Source organism: Thunnus thynnus, chromosome 3 (assembly GCF_963924715.1).
Source record: "Thunnus thynnus chromosome 3, fThuThy2.1, whole genome shotgun sequence".
Classification (NCBI taxonomy): domain Eukaryota; kingdom Metazoa; phylum Chordata; class Actinopteri; order Scombriformes; family Scombridae; genus Thunnus; species Thunnus thynnus.
In genome coordinates, this window is record NC_089519.1 from 19,110,776 (window position 1) to 19,126,379 (window position 15,604).

The following is a 15,604-nucleotide window of genomic DNA, read 5'->3' on the forward strand; positions in this document are numbered from 1 at the left end:
TGCTTAGTCCTTAGAAAGTCCTGTAATTCATTTCGAAATACTTCCAAAAGTATACTATATCCCAAATGTTGTACTCAACATTAAACGATAGGTTCACAATTTTTCAAGTCTGTCTTAAAACAATAGTCAGGTGCTCATATGAACACTGAAAGAGGTTTTCCTAACTGTACTCATTCCTCCTGTTCATTCTGGCTAATAAAAGATCCCCTTCAAATGTGCCTTAAATGTAAAGGATGGGGGCCCAAATCCACAGTGTGTCCAAACAGTCATTTTGTGCAAAAATGCATTTAAAAGTTTATCTGAATATGAGGCTTCAGCAGTCTGAGTTAGTCATATCAGTCATATAGTCTTTTAGCATAAAATTCCCTCTTTGTGTTTCCTCTGACAGTGTTTCCCTGCTGAGCTGTGGTGGAAGTTTAGTAACAAAAAGAGGGACTTTGGCACTAAAAAGACTGTAACGTTGAGAGATATCTACTTGATTTGACTAATTTGGATGGCGTTGTATTAGCTTAGAAACACATTTAAATACATTTTTGCACAGATGGAGGCTTGTGGATTTTGTCCCTCATCACTTACAGTGTAAGTGCATTATGAAGGGATCTTCTAATGTTCAATATGAACAGGAAGAAAGATTACAGCAAGAAAATCATGTTTCGATGTTCATTTGGGCACCAAGACAGACTTAAAAAATGGTGAACCCGTCCTTTATGGTTGTTTCGTCCACAGAAAATCCTATAATTCAATCCAAAATACAGTCGACGACTTCCAAAAGTGTCAAAGATCTCAAATGTAGGACTCAACAGTAATGTGAAACTATTGGATGACCTTGATCATGTGATCGTGGTAACCCGGAACCACTCCAAGTTTTTAACCAGTCACAGCCATTCATTCGCTTCAGCTTGTCGCGCATACTGACAGGTAGATACGTATGCTTTTTTGCCTTATTTTAACAATATTAACAAAACAATTCCCACATTACTCGTTAATATTATAACTCTTAAACAGCTCTCTTATCTGTGGAGTCACCTGTTGCCTAACGTGTGTGTCATAACTTTAAAAACGAGTTTATGACAAGTGTCGTCGCCACCGGCACCAGGCAGTGGCACTCAATGCTAGCTGTAGCTGCTAACGTAGAGCTTTCCTCTGCAGCTTCATGATATCAACCGGCGTTATTGTGTGGGCTAACGAGATACGTTTATTATTAATTAAAGTCGTTTTTGTAATTAGTAACTTAGACGCCACTTAATCAGTTACTTTTCCTTGGTTACCTTACCTGACTGTTGCCGGGACAATAACATTAACTGACAGCCACAGTTAGTTAGCCGTTTAGCTACAGTTACAGCAGGGCGTTGTCTTTAAATTATTACCGCTAACAATCAAAAAAAGTGTTATAGCTTATTTAATCACCGTGTGCACTTTTTGTATGTCTTTCTAGATAGGGTCGTTATCTCTCAAACAGTTTAATTCCCCTCTTCCCCTCCCAGCATGGCTGCAGACTCGATGGAGATTGACGACTCTCTGTACAGGTAAGAATATCTTTCTAAAACACATTATCATTGAAACGACAGGTTACACAACAGTTAAGACAGTAAATGACAGTATTATACTTTGCACAACAGTCAATGCAGTTTTTGCTCTTGGTCAGGGTGTCTGCAGGCCATGAAAAGTCTTGAAAAAGCATTGATTTAGTTTTCCTCCAAAACAGACCTTAGAAGGTATTTAAAACTATTAAATTTCAGTCATGAAGATCTTAAATATAGGCAGTTATATTAGTTATTAAAGGGTTTTTTTAAAGTAATTTTAACAAAACCTGGCTGGAAAATTCCCAATTTTATTGTTCCAGACCTCTGACCTTAAAGGATGGGTTCAGTTTTTCAAGTCTCTCTTTAAAAACAGTCAGGTACCCAAATGAACAGTGACACAGTTTTTATTTTTTTTATTTGCCATAATCATTCCTCCTGTTCATACTGGCCATCACAGGATCCTTTTATGGTGCACTTCCAATGTAAGTTAAGAGTGGCAAAATCCACAGTTCTCCCTATGAGCAAAAGTGTATTTCAAAGTTTATCTGAAGCTAATATGATGCTTCAGCTGTTGAAGTTAGTCAAATCAAGTAGATATCTTTCAACATTACATTCTTCTTTTTAGTGCCAAAGTCCCTATACTTCCACCGCAGCTCAACAGGGAAACACAAAGAGGGAATTTGATGCCGAAAAGACTGTAAATGTGACAGATATCCACTTGATATGACTAACTCAGATTGTTGAAGCCTCACATAAGCTTCAGATAAACGTTTAATTGCATTTTTACACAAAATGACTGTGTGGACACACTGTAGATTTTGGCCCCCATCACTTGCATTGAAAGTGCATTTGAAGGGGATCTTTTAATAGCCAGTATGAAAAGGGGGAATGATTACAGTGAGGAAAACCTCTTTCAGTATTCATATGGACACCTGACTGTTGTTTTAAGACAGACTTGAAAAAATTGTGAACCTAACCTTTAAATGAATTACTTATTTTTAATTGGTTAATCGATCCTTCCATTAATCCATTCTTTTTCTGCTCCTTATCCATGTCCAGTTCATGATTAATGAGTAATTAGTTATATTATTGGGAATGAGTGTTATATGCTGCCATTGAGTTCTTTCAAAAATGTGAAATGCATTCAAATAAATTGACATTTATTTCACATTACACTCCTAATGGTTTTTATGGATGAAAGTCTTAAATTTAACTTGATGAAGCCTGCAGAAACCCTGTTAGTGCTCCTCTGTTTCCTTTTGTTAAAGGTTTCATACCTGTATGTCTGAGCTGTTAGTGCGTAAAGCAGAGTGATTTAAATATTTTTACAGTCACAAAGAAGTAAAACTGTCTAATATTTCACCAGTAACAATTAGTAAAGATAATAGAAATGTGCAAACAATCCTAATCATAATTTTATCTAGCAATTAAACATCTTGTGACTTCTCAGCTTTAGAGCTGCAATGATTAATTGATCAACAGAAAATTAATCTGCAATTATTTTGATAATCAAATAATCGTTTCTGTTATTTTTTTAAGCAAAAAGGCCAAATATTCTCTAGTTTCAGCTTCTCAAATGGTATTTGTCAAATGTGACAGACATCACCGTTGGCTCTGAGAAGTTTTGAATGCCATTTTTTTACAATTTCTTAACTTTTTATAGACAAAACGATTAATTGATTAATTGAGAAAATATTCAGCAGATTAATCAAAGAAAAAGATCGTTAGTTGCAGCCCTACTCAGATTTACCTTACCTTTGCACAAGTCCCCACGTTGGGAAACTGCTGTAGCACATTTACTCATATTTACTTTTTCTCCCTTTATCTCTGTGCAGCCGCCAGCGCTATGTGTTGGGAGACAGTGCTATGCATCAGATGGCCCAGTCCTCAGTCTTTCTCAGTGGAATGGGAGGGCTGGGAATAGAGATAGGTAAGCTAACATATTTTTTCATCAGAGCACTGTAAGATATTTAATGCCATAGTATTCACATGAACCCAACATGAGTTAACACTTAGCAACTTTGTGGTTTCACAGCCAAGAATATTGTCCTGGCTGGTGTGAAGGTAGGCACTCTCACTAAATATCATGATTGTCCAACGTGTTTTGTTTGCAGTATCTTAAGAATTAAATTTCTCACAGTCATAGTGTTTGTGTGTGCACATACAGTATCTTAGTACACATGTGCTCTATGTGTGTACAGGCAGTCACCCTCCATGACACAAAGCAGTGTGAGACCTGGGATCTGGGCTCCAACTTCTTTATTCGCAAAGAGGATGTATTGAGCCTGAGGACAAGGTAACACACACCACATAGCCAGGCTGTTCTCTAAACCTCTGACTGTCTTCACACTCTGAAATATCTACTCGCCTGTACTCTCCTGTAATCCATATACACATGAAAACTCTTCTATCTCAATGTCTTCTTCTTTGTGGAATTCTCATCCATCCTCAGGGGAGAGGCGGTGTGCCCTCGGGTTGCAGAGTTGAACCCTTATGTCCATGTTGACATATCTTCCTCCGCTCTGGATCTCAACTCTGATCTTAGCTTTCTCAGAAAGTATCAGGTAAGGAATTGTTTTTCAGACTTTGGTTCATGACCCACTGATGGGTTGAATGGCTTGTTCCCAGTCTCTCCTGAGTAGAAATTTGTGTTGTTTGTTAGTATGAAAACACCCAAAACCTTGTAGACTTGTAAGGTGGCTGCAAAGTTTGTAGTTTGTTCTTTCATGGAGAACAAGGGATGTTAGCGTGGATTCATAGCAGTTAAACTTGCTTCCAATAGAGACAAGATGTCAAGGTGGACATAATATAAAAATGTCAATAAAAACTTCCTAAATCACTGAAGCATAATCCTCTTTACAGCTGCTGTATGTCACATTTTGCAGTCATATTTTTTACCAAAATATGGACAGCTTGTGTCTAAATCAGTGGGAATGCTGCAGGTAAAGGCCAAAATTTGAAAGGTTATAACTGGCTAAATCATCTGTTAGAATTTGATAAAATTTAGGGAAGATGCATCTAGTCACTGAAAGGCCCATGGGTTGCCTGCGTCACCTGTTTACTACAATCAAATTATGGCTTATTGTCATTTGCTTCCACATTGCACCATCATCTCAGTTCAAAAATAGACTATTTTTAAATCTGCATCTGCTGAAGACTGCAGGCAACCTTTAATATCTGACTGTGTGCTCCTCCCTCTCCTGCAGTGTGTGATTCTCACTGAAGCCAGATTGAGCCTACAGAAGAGAGTAAATGAGTTCTGCCACTCGCAACGACCACAGATCAGAGTAAGTCTACAGTCCATGTAGCGGTTATACATTATAGGGCATTAGCTAAAGCATGTCCTATAAATGCAGAGCACACAAGTAGTCAAATATTAACCAAACCTGTCTGTGTGCGTTGCCTTATGTCCTTGCCAGTTCATTGGCTGTGATGCATATGGTATCTGTGTGCGGGTGTTTTGTGATTTCGGAGAGGAGTTTGAGGTGTCAGATCCCACTGGAGAAGAGCCCAAGGAGATTTTCATCCAAAGTATCACTAAGGTAATCTAAAAATTTTTCAAATTGTCAGATGTAATAATGAGCTACATTGGAAGGAGGATGAATGAATCACCTTTTGACTTTTGTCCCTTCAGGACAATCCTGGGGTGGTAACCTGCATGGACAACCAACCCCATGGCCTGCAGACAGGCCAGAGTGTTGTCTTTAGAGAGGTCAATGGCATGAAGGAACTCAACGGCACTGCACGACAGGTTTCAGGTATTATGTCTACATTGAAGATAATGGTTCAGTATATTAAAGGATGTTACAGAGCATGTACTGTGAGTTCATAATTGTGATTGTAACGCCAGCATACTCATCGAATCACAGATGTACACAATAATTATAATGTGGTTGTGGTAAATTTTTCCAGAAGGCAAAACAAATGTTCTGTTTTTCTGAACATACTGGGTCTATTACTTTTGTCATATCTTTAAGTTTTTCAAGAGCATATTTTTGGTGAGATATTCTCTGATATCATAATGCAGTAATCTAATCTAAGCCATTTCAGTCCTTTTTTTGTATTGTGTTCATATATACATATGCATGTGTGTTTTGTTTGGATGTCTGTGTGGTGTTAGTCCTTTCCCCTTACAGTTTTGCAATAGGAGACACATCCCAGCTACAAATATATGCACATGGAGGTTTCTTTGTCCTGGTGAAATCCCCCAAGACATACAGATTCGTAAGTCGCCTAGTTGTCATATCAACCAGAAATATCCCAAAAAAAGCATACATACATTTCTAAATAAACATTAGTTGTATGTGTGTGTGTGTGTGCGTGCGCCCGTGCATTTATCCACTTATGTATTTCAGGAAACATTAGAAAGACAGCTGTGTGATCCTCAGGTCCTGACTCCAGACTTCAGTAAGCCAGAGGTGAGAATTTAAAGCAGGTCCCGGGGTTTGTATCACAAAGCGGGATTATAACTTAAACCCTTGTTTTACAGTCTCATGAGTATCAATTTTCCAAAGCACATAACCAAAAATAACAAATTATTGCTGCATGATTTAATACTCCAGAGTAGGTAAAGTTCGAATCAGGTCATAACTTGTTAATAGCCCACTTACTAATCAGCTAAATAGCTCCCAGGAATAATGGAGCCATCGTTCCTACAGGATCCTTACATGCTCAAAAGCACTGCTTTAGTAGAATCACTTGCCTTTTTTTTGCTTTTTTTGTTCCAGTTGTATACCTATTTTTTATTGGGTTTGCAAAGATGCTTGACAAACAGCTTCGTAAAACAGGTTATCCAGGGTTGCTCATCATTTGGGTTTAACCAAGCAGTTTCCTCACAATCCTGTTTTAAATCCTTCCATCAGGCCCCGCTACAGATCCATGCAGCCATGTTGGCCCTGGACACCTTCCAGGAGCAGCACAGTAGACTTCCCAACACTGGGTAAACAAAATATTTCTGTTTTTCACTGTAGAGATCAAATCTGCTGCTCAAACAGCTCATGAAGATAGAATTTATGCTCACTGTGGTTTTCAGTGTGTGAAGTTGTTGAAATGTGACACATTATGTTGTAAGCATTTTTACTTTGATACCATCAGGTGTGTACAGGATGCTGAGGTTTTACTGAAGCTAACCGAGGAAGTGAATGCAACACTCAGGAACAAAGTGAGTTCTTGTCTGTTTTTTTTTATTTTTATCCCTCATTCTCTTGAACCTCTATGACAGACAATTGCCTGCATGCAAACATACAGATGCCCTAACATCTTTCTGTGACTTTCCTCTCCTCCTCATTCCTCTCAGGCTCCTGTGAATATGGAGTTGGTGCGCTGCCTGTCAAGGACAGCAAGGGGGACACTCCCTCCGTTAGCAGCAGCTGTAGGGGGCATAGCCAGTCAGGAAGTGCTCAAGGCCATCACGGGGAAGTTTGCACCTCTACAGCAGTGGGTAGGTCACACCTCTGAAACAAACAATCTAAATTTAAACTGTAGGCTAGGGGTGTGTCATATTGTTCATGATAATACTGGTATAAATCTTAATATGATGTCAGTGTGTTATACCATGATATTTACATGACTATGTACAGCAGCAGCATACATGAAAGTGAATGTTGTGTTTCTGTTGGCATCGCTGTGGAGTCATTTTCAAAAATGGATCATTACAGCACAACACATCAACATGAGTTTTTGATAAGATAAGTTGATAAGAGTAGAGGCAAATGGTGTAGTAAGTCACAGTCAAGTGAGGATCTGTGTGGAAAAAGTTGCCGTATAATTAGAGGGGAGCAAACAGTGCTGCCAGTCAGATACCAATATGGACAGCTGGACACATTTTACCCAACATGGTCTGCACTGGGTTTAAGTTAGTTTAAAGTTCAGTATTGAGCTGGACTCCTGCTGCAGGTCTGTTTGCATCAGTGAATCTGATCAGAGAGAGCACAGAGTCACAGCTCTGCCTCTGTCTCCTTCAAAACATCCTGTGAAACCAAGATCTATCACACAGACTGCATACATGGGCTGACAGTATAAATCTAACCACACAAGCTGAAATTCCATTATTACAATCATACTGTAATTCTGTAGACATGTAGGTCTTCTTTTCGGAAGTGAAATGGACCCACTTCTCCACTGCAATACAGCCATGGAAGCCATTCATTTTATTAGCTTTATCAGCCTGTTTTTTTCCATCTATTGTAACTGTGTTTATGTCTGTCTCTGTTTCTCCTGTGATAAGTTTTATCTTGATGCCATTGAGGTCGTTCGGCCACTTCAGTCTCTGCATGCTGAGGAGTTTTTTCCCAGAGGAGATCGATATGATGGATTACGAGCTTGCATTGGTGAATCAATGTGTGTAGAACTGCACAAGCTCAGGGTCTTCATGGTAGGTATTGGACAATTCCTAGAAACTCCATTATGTATTAATCTCTGTTAAGGTTTATGTCTAAATACACCTGCGATTTCTTCTCTTCCAGGTGGGCTGTGGTGCCATCGGCTGTGAGATGCTGAAAAACTTTGCTCTGCTTGGAGTGGGATTGGCCAAGAGCTCAGGAGAGGTGGGCACTCCTTCCCTCTCTGTTTGACTGCATTTTTTAAATTATAGTAATGATTTTTATTGGTGGCCGCTGCATCTGTCCATCCTTAGGTATGCATCACAGATCCAGACCTTATAGAAAAGTCCAACCTGAATCGGCAGTTTCTCTTCCGACCACATCATATACAGGTGAGCAGATGTCCACTTTTCCACACTTCTCTTCTCTCACTAGTGCTCTTCCTCTGCAACACATAAATGTGTAGCTATACTATGTAAGAAAATCTGAATAGAAGATCAGAATTGGCACTTTGAGAAACTTGATATTAAAACACTTAATTGCCACAATGACAGTAAAAGAAACTTGGATTTTTCCTGTCTTTCTCTGTCTCAGAAACCGAAGAGTACCACAGCAGCAGAAGCCTCTCGGGAGATCAACCCAGACTTGCAGGTGGACGCTCACCTCAACAAGGTGTGTCCGGCTACTGAGGGGATCTACAATGATTCCTTCTACACCCGCCTGAATCTAGTGGTCACCGCGCTGGACAACGTGGAGGCTCGGAGATATGTGGACTGGTCGGTGAAAATTTTAAAGTAGTTTAAAGGGAACATACTCATGACATGAATGTAGAAGTTAGGAAGGTATTTTATGAAATATTCACTTATTTAATTATTATGTATTGTATTTCATTTTCAGCCGCTGCGTATCCAATCAGAGACCTCTCCTGGACTCTGGCACCATGGGAACTAAAGGACACACAGAAATCATTATGCCAAATTTGACAGAGTCCTACAATAGCCATGTGAGTATGCCTGAGAGTTTGCATGTCATGTGTTTATCTTGTCTGTTTGCTTCACTGGAACAAACTTTAATATATTGCTCCATATACATATATCTCTCTCTTTGCTTGCCAGAGAGACCCCCCAGAAGAAGAAATCCCATTCTGCACTCTTAAGTCTTTCCCTTCTGTCATAGAGCACACCATCCAGTGGGCCAGGGACAAGGTCTGCCCTCTTAAAGTCAAATAAAATTCCTCTTCCATGTAGCAAATGATCATTATCATTTTAGAAAGTATCTGTCCAGTGCTGTACTCATTTTGAATCTTTTTTGTCTAGTTTGAGAATTTGTTCGCCCACAAGCCCTCCATGTACAACTCCTTCTGGCAGACCCACTCCTCAGCTGAAGTTGTGCTACAGGTAAGACTTTGTGTGTCATAAGTGTTGTTCTGACCTAATAAACATGGCCTTTGTGTAATTCTATGCCAACAATGCAATATGTCATTCAATAAAACAGTTTTTCATGATACCTTTTTTTTGATGTGTGAACAGAGGATGCAAGCAGGAGAAAGTCTGGAGGGGTCATTCCAGGTCATTAAGCTGCTAAGCAGGTGGCCTAGCCAGTGGAAACATTGCATCACTGTAGCTCGTCTGAAATTTGAAAAGTATTTTACGAGAAAGGTAACAAGTCTCAAAAATGGTTCATCTCATACAAGGAAGAGACTCAATGTACTGATTACATGTGTGATGTTATCTTTATGTAGGCCCTACAACTGTTGCACTCTTTCCCCCTGGACACAAGGTTAAAAGATGGAAGTAAGGTTTTTTTCCCCCCAAACACACATATAGAATTAATATATGTAACTACAATGTAAAGTGTTCTTAAAAGCACAGAATATAGTGAAGTCTTTCTCCTTCCTTAGGTTTGTTTTGGCAGTCCCCAAAAAGACCTCCAGCACCTATTGAATTTGACTTGAAAGACACTTTGTAAGTATGCTGCTTTTATATTACTGTTTAAGCCTCTCTTGTATTTTATGTTTCACCTCTAAGATCACCAAACTCTCCCCTTTTCCCATCAGGCACTTCACTTTCATCGTCAGCATGGCCCGGCTCTTGGCAGGGATTTATAACATCCCTTACTCAGAGAAGGTGGGTCATTTAGTGTGTATATATGTGTGTGTGTATGTATGTATGTATATGTATATGTATATGTGTGTGTGTGTGTGTGTATATATATATATATATATATATAAACACACTTACGCAAACAGACTCACTGCATTTTCTGTCCTTCCCTCTCAGGATCTCTCTGAAGAGGCCGTGACCAGGATTCTCTCTGATGTCAAGATTCCTGAGTACCAGCCCTCAGAGAAAGTAAGCTTGTTCATCAATCTAGTCCTTGATTTCTCTCTGAGTGTTGAATAAACCTAATCTTGTGGATTGTTGTCCCAGTGTATAGAAACAGATGAGACAGCAAAGAAGCCTGACTATATGAAGTTGCCTCTAAGCAGTGAAGAGGAGAGGGAGGCCATTGCACAGTTGGAGCAGGCTATCGCTACTGACGTCACACCAGGTACACAGAGGAAAAACAGATCCATAGGTTGTTTTGTTTTTGTTTTTTTAAATAAAGACTCAAGATGACAGGTACAATTCAAAGCTGAAATCTGTAAGGGTACATCATTATAATGTCATTATTTTATCCTGTAAAACTACTGTGTGATAATGATAATGTGTGTGCTTTCACGTGCAATCTGTAGAGAGGCTACAGATGAGTCCACTGCTATTTGAAAAGGACGACGACAGCAACGGCCACATGGACTTTGTCGCATCAGCATCTGCTCTCAGAGCCAAGATGTACTCCATCGAGCCAGCTGACAGACTCAAGACCAAACGCATCGCTGGCAAGATCATCCCCGCTATTGCCACGGCAACAGCTGCTGTGGCTGGACTGGTGAGAACACATGAGTCACTGATACTCATGTTTATGTATTGAGATCGTCAGATTGAAAGTTGACATACACTCACCAGGCAGCCACTTTAGTATGTACGCCTTGCTAGTACCGGGTTGGACCCCCTTTTGCTCTCAGAACTGCTTTAATTCTTTGTGGCATAGATTCAACAAGGTGCTGGAAACATTCCTCAGAGATTTTGAGCCATATTGAGATGATGGCATCATGCAGTTTCTGCAGATTTGTCAGCTACACATCCATGATGCGAAGTTCCCGTTCCACCACATCCCAAATGTGCTCTATTGGATTGAGATCTGGTGACTGTGGAGGCTATTTCAGTACAGTGAACTCATTGTCATGTTCACGAAACCAGTTTGAGATGATCTGAGCTTTTGACATGGTGTGTTATCCTGCTGGAAGTAGCCATTAGAAGATGGGTACACTGTGGTCATAAAGGGATGGACATGGTCAGCAATGATACTCAGGTAGACTGTGGCGTTTAAACGAAGCTTAATTGGTACTACGGGGCCCAAAGTGTTCTGAGAAAAAAAAAAAAGAAGAAGTACACCACCACCACCACCAGCCTGAACCATTGATACAAGGCAGGATGGGTCCATGCTTTCATGTTTACACCAAGTTCTGACCCTACAATCTGAATGCCACAACAGAAATCGAGACTCATCAGACCAGGCAACGTTTTTCCAATTTTTTATTGTCCAATTTAGGTGAGCCTGTGTGAATTGTAGCCTCAGTTTCCTGTTCTTAGTTGACAGGAGTGACATCTAGTGTGGTCTTCTGCTGTTGTATCCCGTCTGCTTCAAGGTTCGATGTGTTGTGTGTTCAGAGATGCTCTTCTGCATACCTCAGTTGTAACGAGTGGTTATTTGAGTTACTGTAGCCTCTCTATCAGCTCAAACTAGTCAGGCAATTCTCCTCTGACCTCTGCCATCAACAAGGCTTTTTTGCCCAGAGAACTGGATATTTTCTCTTTTTTGGACCATTGTCTGTAAACCCTGGAGATGGTTGTGCGTGAAAATCCCAGTAGATCAGCAGCTTCTGAAATACTCAGACCAGCCCGTCTCGAACCAGCAACCACGGCATGTTCAAAGTCACTAAAATCATCTTTCTTTCCCATTCTGATGCTTGGTTTGAACTTCAGCAGATCGTCTTGACCATGTCTACATACTTAAATGCATTGAGTTGCTGCCACGTGATTGGCTGATAAGATATTTGCGTTAATGAGCAGTTGAACAGGTGTACCTAATAAAGTGGCCGGGGAGTGTATATTGACAGTTTAACTTGCTTCAATTATTGTGAAACATCAACAGATATTTACTCAGTTGTCACTTTAATTTAAGAACAGCAAATTTAGGTATTTAGAATAACAACATGTAGCTGATAATATCATTACAATTGCTCGGATTTATTAGGGTATCAACATGCATATCTGTGTTTGATTTACTGAAATGAATTCCATGTATTCTTTATCAAGCTGAATGATTTTTTTTTTTTCTTAGGTGGCCTTGGAGTTGATTAAAGTGGTTGGAGGCTATGGGTTTGAGTCTTTCAAAAACTGCTTCTTTAACTTGGCCATTCCTGTAGTAGTGCTCACTGAACCTGCCCCGGTTAAACAGACACTCATCAGGTAGGGGGAAATGTACAGTTATAATCTCACACACACAATATCTCTCTCACTCTGCTTAAAGGTTGATGAAACAGTTATTTTTTGACAGTTATGTCACTGTGTAGTACAATTTTCAACAAATACAGCATGTTTAGCCTGTGTTTGTTTCCTCATTATTAATATGCAATGTAGTGACAGCTCCACAATGTCTTTCCCAGGGACAACATCTACTTTTCCATCTGGGACTGTTGGACTATCTTTGGCCATGAGGACTTCACTCTCTCTGACTTCATGAATGCAGTGAGGGTGAGAAACATTTGCTCCAACTCTGTTGGCGCTTTAGTCATTCACCTGCAGTTACCATGCACTTTCCATGAGGTTTTTGGATAACTTTTTTTGTAGTTTATCTGTCAAATAATTATTTTGTTGATTTGCTGTTTAATTTCAGGAAAAGTATGGAATTGAACCCACTATGGTCGTCCATGGTGTGAAGATGCTCTATGTGCCTGTGATGCCTGGACACTCAAAGAGACTTAAACTGACGTAAGTGCTTTACCTAGAAAGAGATGCTTTTTTTCTTGATGCTTCCTTTTTTTTTCAAGAAGCAGCACCTTCTGGGCTGGTAGGGAGTCAGTGTCTTGCAAGTCAAAGAATGGTCTTCCTCATCACCACACCACCCTGTCAGCCCTTCCTTCTTTTTGTATATTTGGAGTTTTCCTGGACTAAAGCTAATGGGAATACCCTATTTTATAAGAAACCCTGCTTCTTCACACTGAAATAATTCACCCCTTGTCTAAACTGATCAGATTGACTTAACCCTTTTGTCTCTGACTCTCTGTAGGATGCAGAAGCTGATCAAGCCATCAATGGACCGCCGTTACGTTGACCTCACCGTGTCATTCGCTCCGGAGGCAGATGGAGATGAGGACCTCCCTGGCCCCCCTGTCAGGTACTACTTCAGCCACAATGGAGAGACGCCCTGACACCTTCCTAGACATCGTCCTCAAACCTCCTGTGTCCTTACATCCCTTCTTTCATGTATACTGTTGTACCCCAATAACCTGGGCCAGGGCCAAGAGCTTTCCCCCAGGATGTTATCTGATGCGGGCAAAGCTCCTGGCCCCAGCATAAGCCTCCCCCCGTACTTCATGGAGCAAGAAAAGACCAGTCCTGGTCTCTGTTTTTCTTGCCTCAGATCTAGCCAGTGGAACACGAGGCTGCTTGAGTAGCACTTAACTGTACTTGTGTACATACATTTTCTCTGTTCTGTTTTCTACTCTGGTGAAATGCACAGCTCCGCCTGTGTCGATGCCTTAATTGATTAATAACCTTTTTTTTGGCAGTGAGTCTGACTAAAAACTGTTTACAGAAACCTGCGTACTCCAACATCTCATTTCTGTTTTAAATCCACTAGGCCCTAAGGGAGGTGGTGGGAGGACTGCTGGGGACTATAAAGTGAATTTGTAGATAGTAGGCATCATATCTTTGTCCTCTCCTCCCCCTGGCTTTGAAAATATTGCCAACCACAGAATTTGCCAGTTGTTGGGCCATCTCCCCTAGTAGAAACAGGTGAAGCAAATATTTGTAGAATAATTTAGAGGTGCAACAGGTCAGTGGACAACGGAGAAACCACCAAAGACACTAAATATTGTTGTCTGCAGATGATTGTTTTCTTTTATGATCACTTTGCCTCATAAAAACACATTTATATCATAGGGGATGGATATTACCCAAAAGTTAAAGAGCAACACACATCGCAGAGTCTTGACTAGAACTGCAACAATACCATTAATCGCCAACTATTTTAATAATTGATTCAACATTTGAGTCATTTTTAAAGGAAAAAATGTCCAAATTCTCTGATTCCAGTTTCTCAAATGTGAATATTTTCTGTGATAGTAAATTAAATATTTTTGGGTTGTGACCTGTTGGTCGGGACATTTTAGGGCATCACCTTGGGCTTTGCGAAACAATCAACATTTTTCACCAGTTTATAGACCAAATGATTAATCAAGAAAATAATTGATAGATTAATCAACACTGAGAATAACCATAAGTTGCAGCGCTGGTCTTGACATGCTCCATAGCAGGCTGACGCAAGTCAACTCTTGGGAAATTGTCAATGTCCTGTTTCCCAGAACTGACGCACGTCAACTGTTTAGAGAAGTAGTGTTTTTCACATAGCTCCACAGATCCACATCGTGACTGCAGTAGCTTGTCTACTTCTTCTGTGTGGAATTCATGGTCGCTGTGTGCTACAGACACCAATGGATGTGCAGCTCTGTGACGCAACCAATGTGTGTTGCACTCGACACTATGGATAAAACCACCTGCTAGTTACTGTTAGTTTTACCTATCAGTTAACACAGTTGGGTAAACAATATGTTCATTAGATTAAATCATTGCATGAGTTGAAAGGCTGTTTCACACACAGAAAAAGGCTTTTTTGACAGACACGATATAACTGTACCAACATCTGGGATCACACTCCTACTGTTTTTTTTTGTTTTTGTTTTTTTTTTAAATCATAACTGTTCATGATTTATTTGTTGCATTTGTTTATGGATGTGTGTCCATGACATGTATTTATTTACTTGTTACTCATTTTTGTCAGTTTCTGTGTCAAACTGAGCCGGTTAATGAGCTCTGAGTCATGGTGCACTGGTTAATTGTTAATCAACGATGAAAAAATTCATCCTAAAAGTGTTTATCCAGAGGTATAAATTGCCTTATGCTTAGTTTTGAAAAAGGTATTTGAAATAGTCTGCATTGGCTTATAGTGGCAATAATGTCAATATACTTTTAAATAGAATCATTTAACAATCTAATGTTATTGAGAACCACCTGAGGAGACAGTCCTCTAACAGGTTATCATCTGTGTCTTAAAAAAATGACCCTCTGGCCTGCAGCCAAATAACTAAGACTGAAGTCACACAAAATGCTTCCTTGAACACATTTATTTCTCTCCCCATAAACAAAGGTGGTAAATTTCACTTTGCAAAGAAAATGTCTCATTCTGACAACACTTCTTGTGCAGTGAATGTCATAAATGTAAAACAAAACAGTGTTAACGAGTGACAATGATAATGATGTATGTTCTTGTGACAGACAACTCAACCAATGGTCCAATAAAATGTGAGTTTTCAGGATGTCCTCAAGACTAAAGAGGCTCAGAGTCTTTGTTTTAAAAGCATCACAAGCTTTGAAAATG

At 39.9% G+C, this 15,604-nt stretch overlaps 1 protein-coding gene across 3 annotated transcripts; it reads left to right on the forward strand.

Annotated features, from left to right (window-relative positions):
* Window positions 1-839: 839 nt before the first annotated feature.
* uba6 (ubiquitin like modifier activating enzyme 6) lies at window positions 840-15,558 on the forward strand. 3 transcript variants are annotated; one of them, XR_010927859.1, is made up of 33 exons: window positions 840-918; window positions 1,436-1,526; window positions 3,359-3,453; window positions 3,559-3,587; window positions 3,725-3,819; window positions 3,976-4,087; window positions 4,730-4,810; window positions 4,943-5,065; window positions 5,158-5,281; window positions 5,644-5,747; window positions 5,879-5,941; window positions 6,386-6,462; window positions 6,618-6,684; window positions 6,820-6,963; window positions 7,750-7,896; window positions 7,988-8,068; window positions 8,158-8,235; window positions 8,438-8,619; window positions 8,741-8,846; window positions 8,959-9,048; window positions 9,160-9,240; window positions 9,373-9,501; window positions 9,585-9,636; window positions 9,744-9,807; window positions 9,900-9,969; window positions 10,123-10,194; window positions 10,273-10,393; window positions 10,578-10,771; window positions 12,287-12,414; window positions 12,612-12,699; window positions 12,842-12,936; window positions 13,235-15,222; window positions 15,261-15,558. XR_010927859.1 is itself a non-coding variant. In XM_067584576.1 (32 exons), exons 2-32 carry the CDS (start codon window positions 1,486-1,488, stop codon window positions 13,374-13,376), a joined length of 3,075 nt encoding a protein of 1,024 aa, XP_067440677.1. In that variant the 5' UTR covers window positions 840-918; window positions 1,436-1,485; the 3' UTR covers window positions 13,377-15,558. The 3 variants fall into 3 exon arrangements, 2 of the variants coding, with proteins under 2 accessions (XP_067440677.1, XP_067440678.1); XM_067584576.1 differs by having other exon boundaries at window positions 13,235-15,558; XM_067584577.1 differs by having other exon boundaries at window positions 858-918; window positions 1,485-1,526; window positions 13,235-15,558.
* Window positions 15,559-15,604: the final 46 nt, after the last annotated feature.

What these genes read in the sequence shown, in the direction of transcription:
- uba6 (XM_067584576.1), top strand. Translation starts at nt 1,486, where the DNA reads ATGGCTGCAGACTCGATGGAGATTGACGACTCTCTGTACAG. An exon ending in CGCAACGACCACAGATCAGA is followed by an intron (nt 4,811 to 4,942) that starts GTAAGTCTACAG and finishes TGTCCTTGCCAG; the next exon opens with TTCATTGGCTGTGATGCATA. An exon ending in CAGCTGCTGTGGCTGGACTG is followed by an intron (nt 10,772 to 12,286) that starts GTGAGAACACAT and finishes TTTTTTTCTTAG; the next exon opens with GTGGCCTTGGAGTTGATTAA.